Here is a 13,012-nt window from a genome sequence, read left to right as displayed (position 1 = left end):
GTTTCGGTTTGCATGAAGGAAGAGGAGTTCTGTTTTGGAACCATTGAGAGAGCTCTCAGTCATTCACTCGTCGATCAATGAGAGGCAGATTTCCAGGGCGTGGTATTGATCTTTTTATGATAATTTTATAGAGCAGGTTCTCATGGACGTGATAATATGTATACTTTTTAAAAATGTTTTACTTAAGTTGTACACAATAACAGCTTTTTTAAAACAAAAAAAATTATGTTTTAGTGTCTCCATATTCTGAGCCATAGTTTTTTTTGGGCGATTGTCTTCGGTAGGGGCTTGTTTTTTGCGGGATGGTGTGACAGTTAGATTGGTACTATTTTGGTGGGCATACGCCTTTTTGATCGCTTTTTGTTGTACTTTTTGTGATGTAAGGTGACAAAAAAAATTGTTTATTTAGCACAGTTTTTATTTTTTATGGTGTTCATCTGAGGGGTTAGGTCATGTGATATGTTTATAGAGCCGATCGATACGGACGCGGCAATACCTACTTTTTTTCCCCCTATTTTTTACCAATTTTTTTTACTTTATCTGAGGGAAATTTTTATTTTAAAATCTGGATCTCACAGGCTCTTCACCGGAAGGCAGCGCCGATGTTTAATGAAGGCATCCCGCTGCCTTCCATGCCATCGAGTCCCCATTACAACCGGAGGTCTGAATTGAACCCCGCGCGGCGGTGATCGGAACTACACATGACGTACCGGTACGTCTTTTGTCCTTAAGCACCAGGACATCATGACGTACCGGTATGTCATATGTCCCCAACAGGTTAAAACCCATTCGTCATACTATATAATATTGATAATAGGGTACACCACCTATGTCTTCCTAAGCCTTTCAATTGTGCCGTACACCTTCTTTTCCCTAATATTTTCACCCATTAATGATATGGATGATAATTAACAGATTTTCAGTCTTTGGCCTTCACCAGATTGGAGAAGTACACGGATCACAAAAACTGTCAAACTATAAAACTAAAAAGATTTTCCAGGCAAGGGAGAATCTATTTCAAATGAGTTATACTACGAGTTTGTCTCTTTTCTCCTTCTTTTGGAGGGCAGCAGATCATATCAAGCACCTGCATCTACCCATAGTGCTTCTGATCCTGCACAGAAAACAGCCCCTCACACATAACCCCAGTGATTCCACTAATAAGTAACACTATAAATAACCCAAATTTCATTTTCAACCTTACAGAGAGAAAAATAGCAGGACCAAATGAATAAAATGTATCTGGGGCATTTCACTTGGAGATCAATATGCTGCCATTGGAGAGGATGAAGGGAGCAGGGAGGCTACTGAGCATGTCGGACCACAACTCAATACAGGGGAAACTGGAACAAAATTCTGGTTGCAAGATAAAACAGCAGGGGGGCACAATCAGAGAGGAAAATGTGATGTACATGAGAAAAATAATATTTTTATTGAATGAATATTGCAATAATACTTTTGAAATGCCCTATTTACTGTATACTTGTAATACTTTTCATGGGATAATCCATTTAAAATCAGGATTAAAAGTAAAAAAACAAAACAAAAAAAAAACACATCATACTCCCCATACCCAACCCCTGCCTGGTCTCCACTTCCTAGCCCCGACTATATGCACAGAAAATGCCAGCAGATGCTCTCACAGGCAATCACTGGCTGAAGTGGACAGCAGCAAGGACTGAAGCAGAATTGCAATGGTAGCAGTGGAAAATAAGTATATATATATATATATATATATATATATATATATACACACACACACACACACATATATACACACACACACACACAGTACAGACCAAAAGTTTAGACACACCTTCTCATTCAAAGAGTTTTCTTTATTTTCATGACTATGAAAATTGTAGATTCACACTGAAGGCATCAAAACTATGAATTAACACATGTGGAATTATATACATAACAAAAAAAGTGTGAAACAACTGAAAATATTTCATATTCTAGGTTCTTCAAAGTAGCCACCTTTTGCTTTGATTACTGCTTTGCACACTCTTGGCATTCTCTTGATGAGCTTCAAGAGGTAGTCACCTGAAATGGTCTTCCAACAGTCTTGAAGGAGTTCCCAGAGATGCTTAGCACTTGTTGGCCCTTTTTCACTCTGCGGTCCAGCTCACCCCAAACCATCTCGATTGGGTTCAGGTCCGGTCACTGTGGAGGCCAGGTCATCTGGCGCAGCACCCCATCACTCTCCTTCATGGTCAAATAGCCCTCACACAGCCTGGAGGTGTTTTTGGGGTCATTGTCCGGTTGAAAAATAAATGATGGTCCAACTAAACACAAACCGGATGGAATAGCATGCCGCTGCAAGATGCTGTGGTAGCCATGCTGGTTCAGTATGCCTTCAATTTTGAATAAATCCCCAACAGTGTCACCAGCAAAGCACCCCCACACCATCACACCTCCTCCTCCATGCTTCACGGTGGGAACCAGGCATGTAGAGTCCATCCGTTCACCTTTTCTGCGTCGCACAAAGACACGGTGGTTGGAACCAAAGATCTCAAATTTGGACTCATCAGACCAAAGCACAGATTTCTACTGGTCTAATGTCCATTCCTTATGTTCTTTAGCCCAAACAAGTCTCTTCTGCTTGTTGCCTGTCCTTAGCAGTGGTTTCCTAGCAGATATTCTACCATGAAGGCCTGATTCACAGTCTCCTCTTAACAGTTGTTCTAGAGATGTGTCTGCTGCTAGAACTTTGTGTGGCATTGACCTGGTCTCTAATCTGAGCTGCTGTTAACCTGCGATTTCTGAGGCTGGTGACTCAGATGAACTTATCCTCCGCAGCAGAGGTGACTCTTGATCTTCCTTTCCTGGGGCAGTCCGCATGTGAGCCAGTTCTTTGTAGCGCTTGATGGTTTTTGTGACTGCACTTGGGGACACTTTCAAAGTTTTCCCAATTTTTCGGACTGACTGACCTTCATTTCTTAAAGTAATGATGGCCACTCGTTTTTCTTTACTTAGCTGCTTTTTTCTTGCCATAATACAAATTCTAACAGTCTATTCAGTAGGACTATCAGCTGTATATCCACCTGACTTCTCCACAACGCAACTGATGGTCCCAACCCCATTTATAAGGCAAGAAATCCCACTTATTAAACCTGACAGGGCACACCTGTGAAGTGAAAACCATTTCAGATGACTACCTCTTGAAGCTCATCAAGAGAATGCCAAGAGTGTGCAAAGCAGTAATCAAAGTAAAAGGTGGCTACTTTGAAGAACCTAGAATATGACATTTTCAGTTGTTTCACACTTTTTTGTTATGTATATAATTCCACGTGTTAATTCAAAGTTTTGATTCCTTAAGTGTGAATCTACGATTTTCATAGTCATGAAAATAAAGAAAACTCTTTGAATGAGAAGGTGTGTCCAAACTTTTGGTCTGTACTGTATATATATATATATATAAAACCCATTCTGGCCCTTTTTAAACAAATATTCTACCCATGGAAAAACCCTTTAAGAGCTTGTGAAATGGTAACATTGTTAATAAATGAAATGTAAAAAAACATACTGAGTGTATTGAAAAGATAAAATACCTAAAGTGGCTTATTTGATTCTCTAAAAGCACAGCAAGACGCTCTTTAACCTCGTCAAACTGATCTTGCTCCTCAACTGTAACAGTCCCAATTCCATCAGGTCTGTAAAAACATAATAGGCAAGAAACATTTATTACAGAATATTTTAATTGCTACATCAAAATTATCATAGGTTTCAGCGTTTTTACACAATGTTCATAGCATATATGAAATCAGTCTTTTTCTACTTTAAATCTGTTTTCTCTGTATACCTAGCGCTGGGAAGGAGCTTCAACCAGATAGGAATGGAATAACCGTTCATGTTCTTTCTACACATATTCACTTATGGTACCCAGGCAACTAGGCAAAACAATTTTTAAGTCTAATATCAAATTCTCAGTAATTTGACTACAGCAGGCATGCTCAACCTGCGGCCCTCCAGCTGTCGCAAAACTACAACTCCCAGCATTCTCGGACAGCCTACAGCTATCAACCTACAGCAGGGCATTGTGGGAGTTTAGTTGTACAACAGCTAGAGGGCCGCAGGTTGAGCATGCCTGGACTACAGGAATACAGCAAATAAGGCAAAGAAGAGGGGGAAGCAGGGGAGGAAGTAGTTGGAGCTTCTCTCTGTGTTTTAGTAAGACAGAGAGGAGTACAGCACAATTGGTTCAGTGAGCTCCGCAAAACAGTAAATTCAGTTATGTAACAATCAGCAAGTGAGGACCCATTGTGCAATGTGGCCAAACTCCTCTAAGGGCATTGTTGAAGTGAACCCCTTGTTCTTCACAATACCCCAGATGGTGGGGATAGGATTTCCAGAGGAGACCAGGCCGTTACCTCTTGAGGTAGATAGAACATGAAGCAACTGGCCTAGACAAACCAGGTGGTACCAATGCTAGACACAAGCGGTGCAGGCATAGTCAGCAGGCTGAGTCATAATCAGGAAAGACAAAGAAGTACCAAAGAATGAGACGGAGGCGCAGTGGTACAAGCAAAGGGTCGGGTCAGGTGGCTCAGGAACAGATCAGGCAATCCGTGTCAGAACCAGGAAGGTCAGAACAAAACAGACAAGGGTCAGGTAGGTAGCGGAATCCAGAAGGAGCACAAGGGTGAATATACTGGAACAATGAAACGTAAAGACGCAGACCTTCGCAGGATACTATGGACCAATGACGCTCAGGCAACTGGAAAGAGGGCTGGACCACTTATATAGGAGGGCTGGGATTAGCCAAGGAGCCAGGACAATTAATGTGGGCTGGCCCTTTAAATTACTAGGAGAGATGCATGCTGGCCCTGTGTGTGCACACAGGAAGCCAGCTGGAAGACACATCGTACTATGTAGCAGAGGTGGCTGGGGAGGACAGCAAAAGCCCGGACTGAAAGCCTCAGGCAGCAGCGGTGAGTAGGGGACGTCAGCGGCTGGCAAACGCTGTTACATGTAAATTTATACTTGTACTCTACAACTAAGCAGGCCTTCAGATGCAGAGAAAAAAAATAATATATACACACAATTTCTGGGTGCTTTTCAATCTATGTTATCTTCTAGACAAGAAGTTCTACAGAATGACCTTCATAGGTTTTCTCAAATCAGTAATGCCTCTGAACTGAAGCCGAGTTCGGTTTCAAGTTTTAAAGTGATTTTCCACTTTAAAAATCAATTCCTGAAGTTATTCAACGAAGGCATGATCAATTTCGCGAATAACTAACTTCAGCTCACCGGAGCCCATGCATTCTAATACTGTACTGAGACAGATCTCTGTATAATATTATTCCGAAGTTTTGAATGATACGACTTGGGATAAAGCATCCGAAGCTCGCTTCACTCAACACTAACCGGGATTATGGCAGGTTCTCGGTAGTGTTTTAACCTGTGAAGAGACAGTGGTTTCACGAAATTTGCGATTAGCGACTGGATTGCCCCAAATCAAGATAGGTCTATGGTATGTAGAATTAAAATACTATATGTTTAGACGTAACAAATGTAAAAGAAAAGAATCACTAGGATTAAAAATAATTTTTAATGCCAATATTTCAATTCCGTTTTTTTCAATTCCGTCACACAAGAAAACAACATTATATGTTTCCAGTGCAGTCTGTATTGGTAGTATCTAAAGGGTCATTTATTAAGCTGAAATATGGCTAAATGAGGTGTATTTCAGGACCAGACTGCGGAGTAACAGCTAGTTGCACCGCAATCGGCGACTTTTCCTCACTCACACCAAAGTAGACGTACCTTTTTCTATGCTTGTTTTAGGCGTAGAAAATGGTGCAAATGTAAGAGAGTTTGGAAGCTGTCTTACATTTAGAACTGGCGGAACCAGTTCATAACTTCGGCGGAACCATCACCAATTCAGGGGATTATTAAGACCGGCTTTTAAACGGCAGTCTTAATAAATGTGACCCATAGTCTGTACTATTCAAACTCTTAAAATAATTTTCACTTTATTAATTAAGCAATGTTGTGTTGATTGTTCCATGAAAATTGTATGGGCAGCTATAAGAGGATTACTTCTTTCTTTCTACTGAACTGTAGGATGGGGGAAAAGATTCAAGACTAACCACATTACAATTTCTATGGAGATCCCTGCAGCAAATCTCACTTAATTTTTAATTCATTCTTTCAGCGAAAAAGGCCATATCCTAGCCAAACCAACTTTACTGGCATCGTGCTGTGATGCAACATTTCTTACATTATTTCCATTACCAGGGTAAAATCCACATAAAATATAATTGAACAACACAAAATTTACTGTAAATTATGTACCTCATTTTACGGTTGTAAAAGCAAAATGGATATTTACATACATGTTATTAACAGTATATATACACACATCATTGCCGTATACTAATTGGAGATCCTGGTTGTCCAACTTTTTCACCTCTAAAGCAGCTGTCCATTTGCAAACTTCAAAATGATATGCATCACAGTGACTACTGTAGATGTGCTGCTTACCAGCTATTTATATCTCAGTACTCGCTGTTCACCTTTAGTTTTTAATCTCAGCACCATTAAGGCAGAGCTGTGATCTGTTACTAATGTTTAGCTATAATATGAGAAAAAAATAAAAGAAAACAACCCGATAATAATAATATATATATATATATATATATATATATATATATATATATATATATATATATATATATATATAGTAAAAAAAAAAGGCAGCACAAAAAAGCAACAAAAGCGTGTGCCAAGCCCAACAGGAGTAAGCAAATAGAAAAAAGGGCAGCACTCCAAAAATAAAAATAAAATAACTTTTATTCACCCATGTGGTACAGCGACATTTCAGCTCAACAATAGAGCCTTTCTCAATGCTTGAGAAAGGCTCTATTGTTGAGCTGAAACTTCGCTGTACCACATGGGTGAATAAAAGTTATTTTATTTTTATTTTTGGAGTGCTGCCCTTTTTTCCATATAAATAAAAAAAAAATATAATAATAATATATATAGAGAGAGAGAGAGAGAATAAAAGGAGAGGCAGCACTGACCAGAAGGAAAGGAAGGCTGAGTGCAGGCTCAAAGGGAATACGCTTACCCAAAATCAACACGTATAAAATAGAGCAGTACTCCAAAAAATAAGTGAAAAAATCAAAATGGTTTATTCAACCAATGGTGTAGCAACTGTTTCGGCTCTATCCCAGAGCCTTTCTCAAGCAATAGTAAACAGGACAATGTGAACAATATATACCCAACAGTGATTACATCATAGTGTTGCATGATCAACAGGTTCCATACAATTAACACTTTGTATAATTCATATAAAATAAACATACATAGAAAAAAATCCAAGATCACATGATTATTACGCCAAATACATAATATACATATAATTGTTGTGTAAAATACATAGTTGTGTCACATAACTTATCTTCAAAAATCCCATTCATGTATAAAGTGAAGTATATCAAGAGTTAATAGGATAAAAGTGCACGTGTGAAAGATCAGGCGCAACTGTTCCAGGGGGATACAGGCACCGCATGTAAACACACTGACCAGACATATCGTGATCCCCATCTTACATCCATGGCGGCATTGGCAAATAGTACACGGCAGAGTGCATGCTCCGGACCGTGTGCGCAACATCCACGTCACTAGGGTCAAGTGACTATACATGGAGAATGCGCAGAAATCGTAGCTCTTGCTTTGCAGCCATCTTGGAAATGGTCAGTGCCAATAGGAGCCACGACGCATGCGATTTGGCTCGACCTCGGCACGAATCACCCAGATGCTGTCAGTCTCATACATTTCATATAATCACTGGGCATATACAGGCATTGATCGCAGTGAAGGACAACCGCTCGCCGTTGCGCAAGCGCTGCCCCCAGAATACAAGTAAGGCCTCATGCACACGACAGTATTTTTTCACTGTCCGCAAAACGGGGTTCCGTTGTTCCGTGTCCATTTTTTCTTTCGTTGTCCTTCCATGTGTCCGTTTTTTTTTTGCGGACCGTCAGAAAACAAGGAATGGTGAAAAAATTTAATATTTTCGTAACACCACCCAGGATACTGGTATATATGCAGGTCACCCGAGTTTGGTTTTGTGGCCATTTCCTGTAGTCTTCACAGAGTACAGAGGTTCTTTTGGTTTCTTGTCTTTGCTGTTTCAACATGGCGGATGACTCTGAGGAAGAGGTCTTACTGCATTGGTTTGTTTTTCAGCGATGGGGACAGTGCACTCCTTTGATGGATGAGGAACCTAGAAGGCGGCGATTTTGGGTCCATCCGATAGTTTCACAACGCTACCGGAAAGGACACTTTCATACCCTCTACAAAGATCTGCGCCTGCATCCTGAGAAGTTTTTTTTCCTTCTGTCGGATGTCAGTGCCTACATTTGATTGCTTGCTGTCGTCTCTGCATACTGTCCTTACCTTCATGGACACCAATATGAGGCGCAGCATTTCTCCAGAGGAAAGGCTCATCGTCACGTTCAGGTAAGAAATATTTAGCGTTTATAGTTTGAACAGTAATGTGCAGTGCTTCTGTCAGGAGGAACATGTGTTAGAAAATGGCTGCTGTTAGACATGTGCTTCTGTTTGCTGAAGTAACCTTTCTTTGCCCATAATGTTTTTGGAATTTTTTATTTTTTTTCCTTAACTTTAATCCCTGACACATTATCTGGCAATATTTAAGCTTGTCATTTATTTTTAGCAGGTTTGCAATTTGTGTCCAGCTATCTTCATCATCATGCATAATGTTCACATCATTCTTATGGCGCCCATAACCTTCTGCATGTAAAGGGTCTAAACACAGTTGTTGTAACTTAGTTGTGGTAGTACTGCCCACACCCCAATAGCTGGTAGTGTTTGGTTCATACACCCCAAATCACTTTATAAAATTATGTTTAGTCGACAGTGGACATAGATAGTTTTAAATCATGTCTTGTATACAACATTATAGGCAAATCATGTATCTGATGTTCCCTTTGATTTGCTGCTTACTGATTTTTTTTTTCTTTTTCCTACAGATTCCTGGCAACTGGGAACTCTTTTGCATCCCTGCATTTTGAGTTTCTTTTAGGAACCTCAATGATTTCTCGGATTGTACGTCACACTTGCCAGGTCATCTGGCAGCAACTCCGAGAGACGGTGATGCCGCAGCCCAAGACAGACGATTGGATTCGCATCGCTGAGGGCTTTAATAATTCAGCGCAGTTTCCAAACTGCATCAGGGCAATGGATGGCAAGCACATCCGTGTGAAAAAGCATCCTCACTCAGGGTCCCGATTCTTCAATTATAAACAATATTTTTCGGTAGTGCTGATGGCTGTTGCTGACAGTAACTACCGGTTTATAATGGTTGATATTGGGGCCTATGGAAGCACTGCGGATGCTCGCATCTTTAGTGCTTCTAAAATGGGTGAGCGGCTTCGTGCCAACCAGCTTGCCCTGCCCGAGTCCAGAAGACTGCCCGGATATGCAGGTCCGCCGGCTCCATTTGTCATTGTGGCGGATGAAGGGTTTGCATTGACTCCCCATGTTATGCGGCCCTTTCCAAAGCGTGGTTTGGATGTCCGAAGGCGTATTTTCAACTACCGGTTGACTCGTGCCAGTCGGTAAGTTGAGTGCGCTTTCGGGATATTCTCTAGCAAGTGGAGGGTGTTTTTGTCATCCATACAAATGGATCCGGAAAATGCTACCCTGGTGATTCAAGCTTATGTTGTTCTACACAACTTCTCCAGGATTCACGAGGCTTCCTCTTCTGTTGACCTGGAAGATCTTCCTACGTCATCAGATTTGGGTTTGGAAAGGACCCTGCATAGATGACCTGGGACTGCAGGCATTGCAGTTCGGGAACTCTATGCAGACTACTTTTACAGCCCAGAGGGGTCCTTGTCATGGCAGAGGGACGCTATTCGTGGCAGTTTTTGAAATCTTCTGGGCTCTGTAGTTGTTTATTGTTTTGTACATAGATTATTTAAATTTATTGTGGTAGTTGAGTGTAGGGACTCGCAAGAGACTAAGGACCCTTGACGTGGGCTTGCGAGCTGAGGTTTTTTGGCCAGCATATTTTTAAAAGTACATATCCATACTAATGATGTTTGAATGAAAATGTCACCAACATTAACATCATTAGAATTTCATGTAATAGGCCAAAAAATCTTCTAATACCTCATGTTCACATAATAGCAAAAACTGATTCTGTCCCTGCCAATTAAAAATGATGTACATTGTAAACTGGTGTGCGTCTATGTGTTTATGAAATGTGTTTATGAACTGTAAATGTTTGTTTAATTAAAAAAAGAATCACACAAGGAAATATAATTTTTCAGTTCAATTTTTTTTAAGACAAACTATATTAAAATAAATAATATACAAACAAGAACAAATAAAATATAATAAATTTTAAACAACATAATAGATTAAAAGGTCAAAAAGGTCTCGGGTAAATGATCCAGGCTGAAAAGCAGCTTGTGGCCGTACCTGGCCAGGATCTGTGGCCCGAGTTGCCATCCTTTGTGGAAAACTGGATGGTGTCGGGTCTTGGAAGCGTTGGTAAGTGGTAAAAGGGGGGGGGGAGATGACCCTTGAGGCTGGTAATAGCCGGGGACAGGTACAGTTGGGGGGGATATTTAAAATTTGCCTGCGTAACTCATTGATTTGAGAGTGTATGTCTCCCTGGTAATTTGAGGCATACATTTGTATGACCAGTGCTATCGAAACTACGCATTCCGGATGTTTAGCCACGGGAACTTGTTTTAATAAACTGGCAAGGCCCCTCAGCGTCGACTCCTCAATGCAGTCACTCCTCTGGGCAAGGAATTCAATGACTCGGGCATCTATAGCCTCCCGAGTTGCTTGCCAGAGGAAGATTGAGGGACATTGCGGCGTCTCCTGGGCTGCGGCTGCTGGACCGGCTCCTCAGCGGGCGTTAGGGCAGGACTAGTAGCTGGGGACAACTCTCCACTTAATGCCCCCTCTGACTCTTCTGGCTCATCCAGACTGTCCACAGTACTGTATAGGAAAATGACATGAAAATATATTAAATCATTTGTCTACAACAGTTAAAAAGTAGCTTATGTTTTTCAAAAAAAAACACAACTGTCTGTGAACTACATATACGTTGCGAATGCATACATCACAAATTATAACAAAAATGACAATTTTTTCAATTAATGATTGTGAAATTGTTAATTTTGATAAAATATATTTTGCAAGGTCAATTAGCTCACAACGCAAAATATAAAACTACTTAAAAATATGATTGCCTTTTGAAGTGAATCCCAAAACGAGGTATACACATTCATGGACCAAAAGCAGTGCTGAAATTCTGTCCGTCTCTTCTATAGCTGGACTGCTTTGAACTGCCTACCATCCATATGTAATGTAAATAAAAAAAAACAAAAACATAAATTCCTAAAAAAATAACATGGCGCACGCATCACAAGGCCATGTTGGTAGTAGTAGTTACTATTCAGCTCAACGGACACTGTTGGAGCATCAGTATTCTCTATTTAATAAAGTGTATTATGTATGTGTCTTTTTTATTTAAAATTTGTTTTTAGAGGACTCTATGTTGAGGTTTTTAAAAAATCATTTAAACTATGTAAATGTCAATTACAGTACAGAAGATGTACCAAAACCTAAAACCACCATAATAAAATTTGCGGGTATGTTCCAACAATTATGAACTAAACCAAACTTTAAAAAATGGGTACGCTATTCAGGGCCACAAAAAGGAAACAGGCTTTTTTAGAAATTTTCACATTTATTACCTATACACAGGATGAGTACACAAGATCATATTGGCCGAGGAGAAACAGCCAACCACCATGATGAACAACTGTATGAGAAGACAATGCGTGCAGTGCACACGGGCCATCTCCCTTCTCGATTCCTGATGTAATTGCTGAGATCTATGTGACTTGTTCATGAAAATAGTGCCAGTCAGGGAATAAAAACATACAGGAGGCGGCATGTGCGCTCTGCGCATGTCGTGTCATCATACTGCTCCTCATTGGTGGTGGCCGGTGTTACCAACCCACAAAAATGATTTGGTTCACCAACACAAAGGATAGTTCAACAATTGTTCAACGCCCATGGGCGTTGCTCTAGGGAGTGCAGAGGTAACAGTCGCTAACGGGCCCAGGAGCCTGAGGTGGCCCAAATACCCTTGTGCCACATTAGAAGACACACAATGCACTGAGGGAAGGGGGGGCCCCAAGCTGAACTCTTGCACCAGGGCCTATGAGCTACGCCCCTGACAACGCCACACAACTCGTTTCATTGCGGACCACTATGGTATAATCCTAAATTTGGTAGTAATAATTAGCAGGACAAACAATTTTTTTTAACAACAAAAAAACTTATGGCCTCAAATCCATGACCGGACGCAGAAACTGCAATTACGCAATGTAGATGTAAGGGCGTTTTTTTTTTAACTGCCATTCACCACTCTGTCCTTGTGCATTCATCTCTCGGTGAAATTGGTCCCGGCAGCTATTCCACCTAGTTTTTGTTTGCTTGACTGAAAAGAAATGAAATTTGTCAGTTATTGTAAACAAATGTCCTGTCTAAACAATAAAAATATATCAGTAGAAATAGTAAAGGGCAAAAATTATTCAAAATCAAGTTGCCAACTCTGATAAATGTATGAATAGGCCAGATTATACAGCACATGGTACAGAACTGCAGGTGTGGGGATACTCATGTACAATAAGTTCAGGAGGGAGGAGATTAGTCGTGCAAGCCATTTGGCATTAATGAATTTAGAATATGACATGGAGACAACTATATAGGATGCTCAATTACAAAAGGGAAACGTGTGAGGAAATAAGTGCACATACAGGTTTGTGACATGAGTACTGTTTGCTGGAGCAAAGGGAGGCTCCGCCATTTTGCAGAAAACAAATGGGGTATAGTATTTAGTGCACAACTGTTCCCAAAACCATGTGCAGGTTTTATGCCAATTGAAGCTGGACCACTAAATATACATTCTTCTGACCTCATGGAATTTATAGCTACATCATTTTAT

At 40.5% G+C, this 13,012-nt stretch overlaps 1 protein-coding gene across 5 annotated transcripts in view; it reads right to left on the bottom strand.

The window, feature by feature from the left end:
• Positions 1 to 13,012, bottom strand: part of CADPS2 (calcium dependent secretion activator 2) — a 605,828-nt gene that overhangs the window by 302,083 nt on the left and 290,733 nt on the right. For all 5 annotated transcript variants that reach the window (XM_044280279.1, XM_044280275.1, XM_044280277.1 and 2 more), the window contains exon 14: positions 3,555 to 3,656. In XM_044280279.1, coding sequence (XP_044136214.1) covers positions 3,555 to 3,656 — 102 coding nt within the window. The remainder of the gene's footprint in view (positions 1 to 3,554; positions 3,657 to 13,012) is intronic.

The sequence above is a fragment of the Bufo gargarizans genome, chromosome 2 (assembly GCF_014858855.1).
Source record: "Bufo gargarizans isolate SCDJY-AF-19 chromosome 2, ASM1485885v1, whole genome shotgun sequence".
In the NCBI taxonomy this organism is placed as follows: domain Eukaryota; kingdom Metazoa; phylum Chordata; class Amphibia; order Anura; family Bufonidae; genus Bufo; species Bufo gargarizans.
This window is presented reverse-complemented; position numbering and strand designations above follow the sequence as displayed.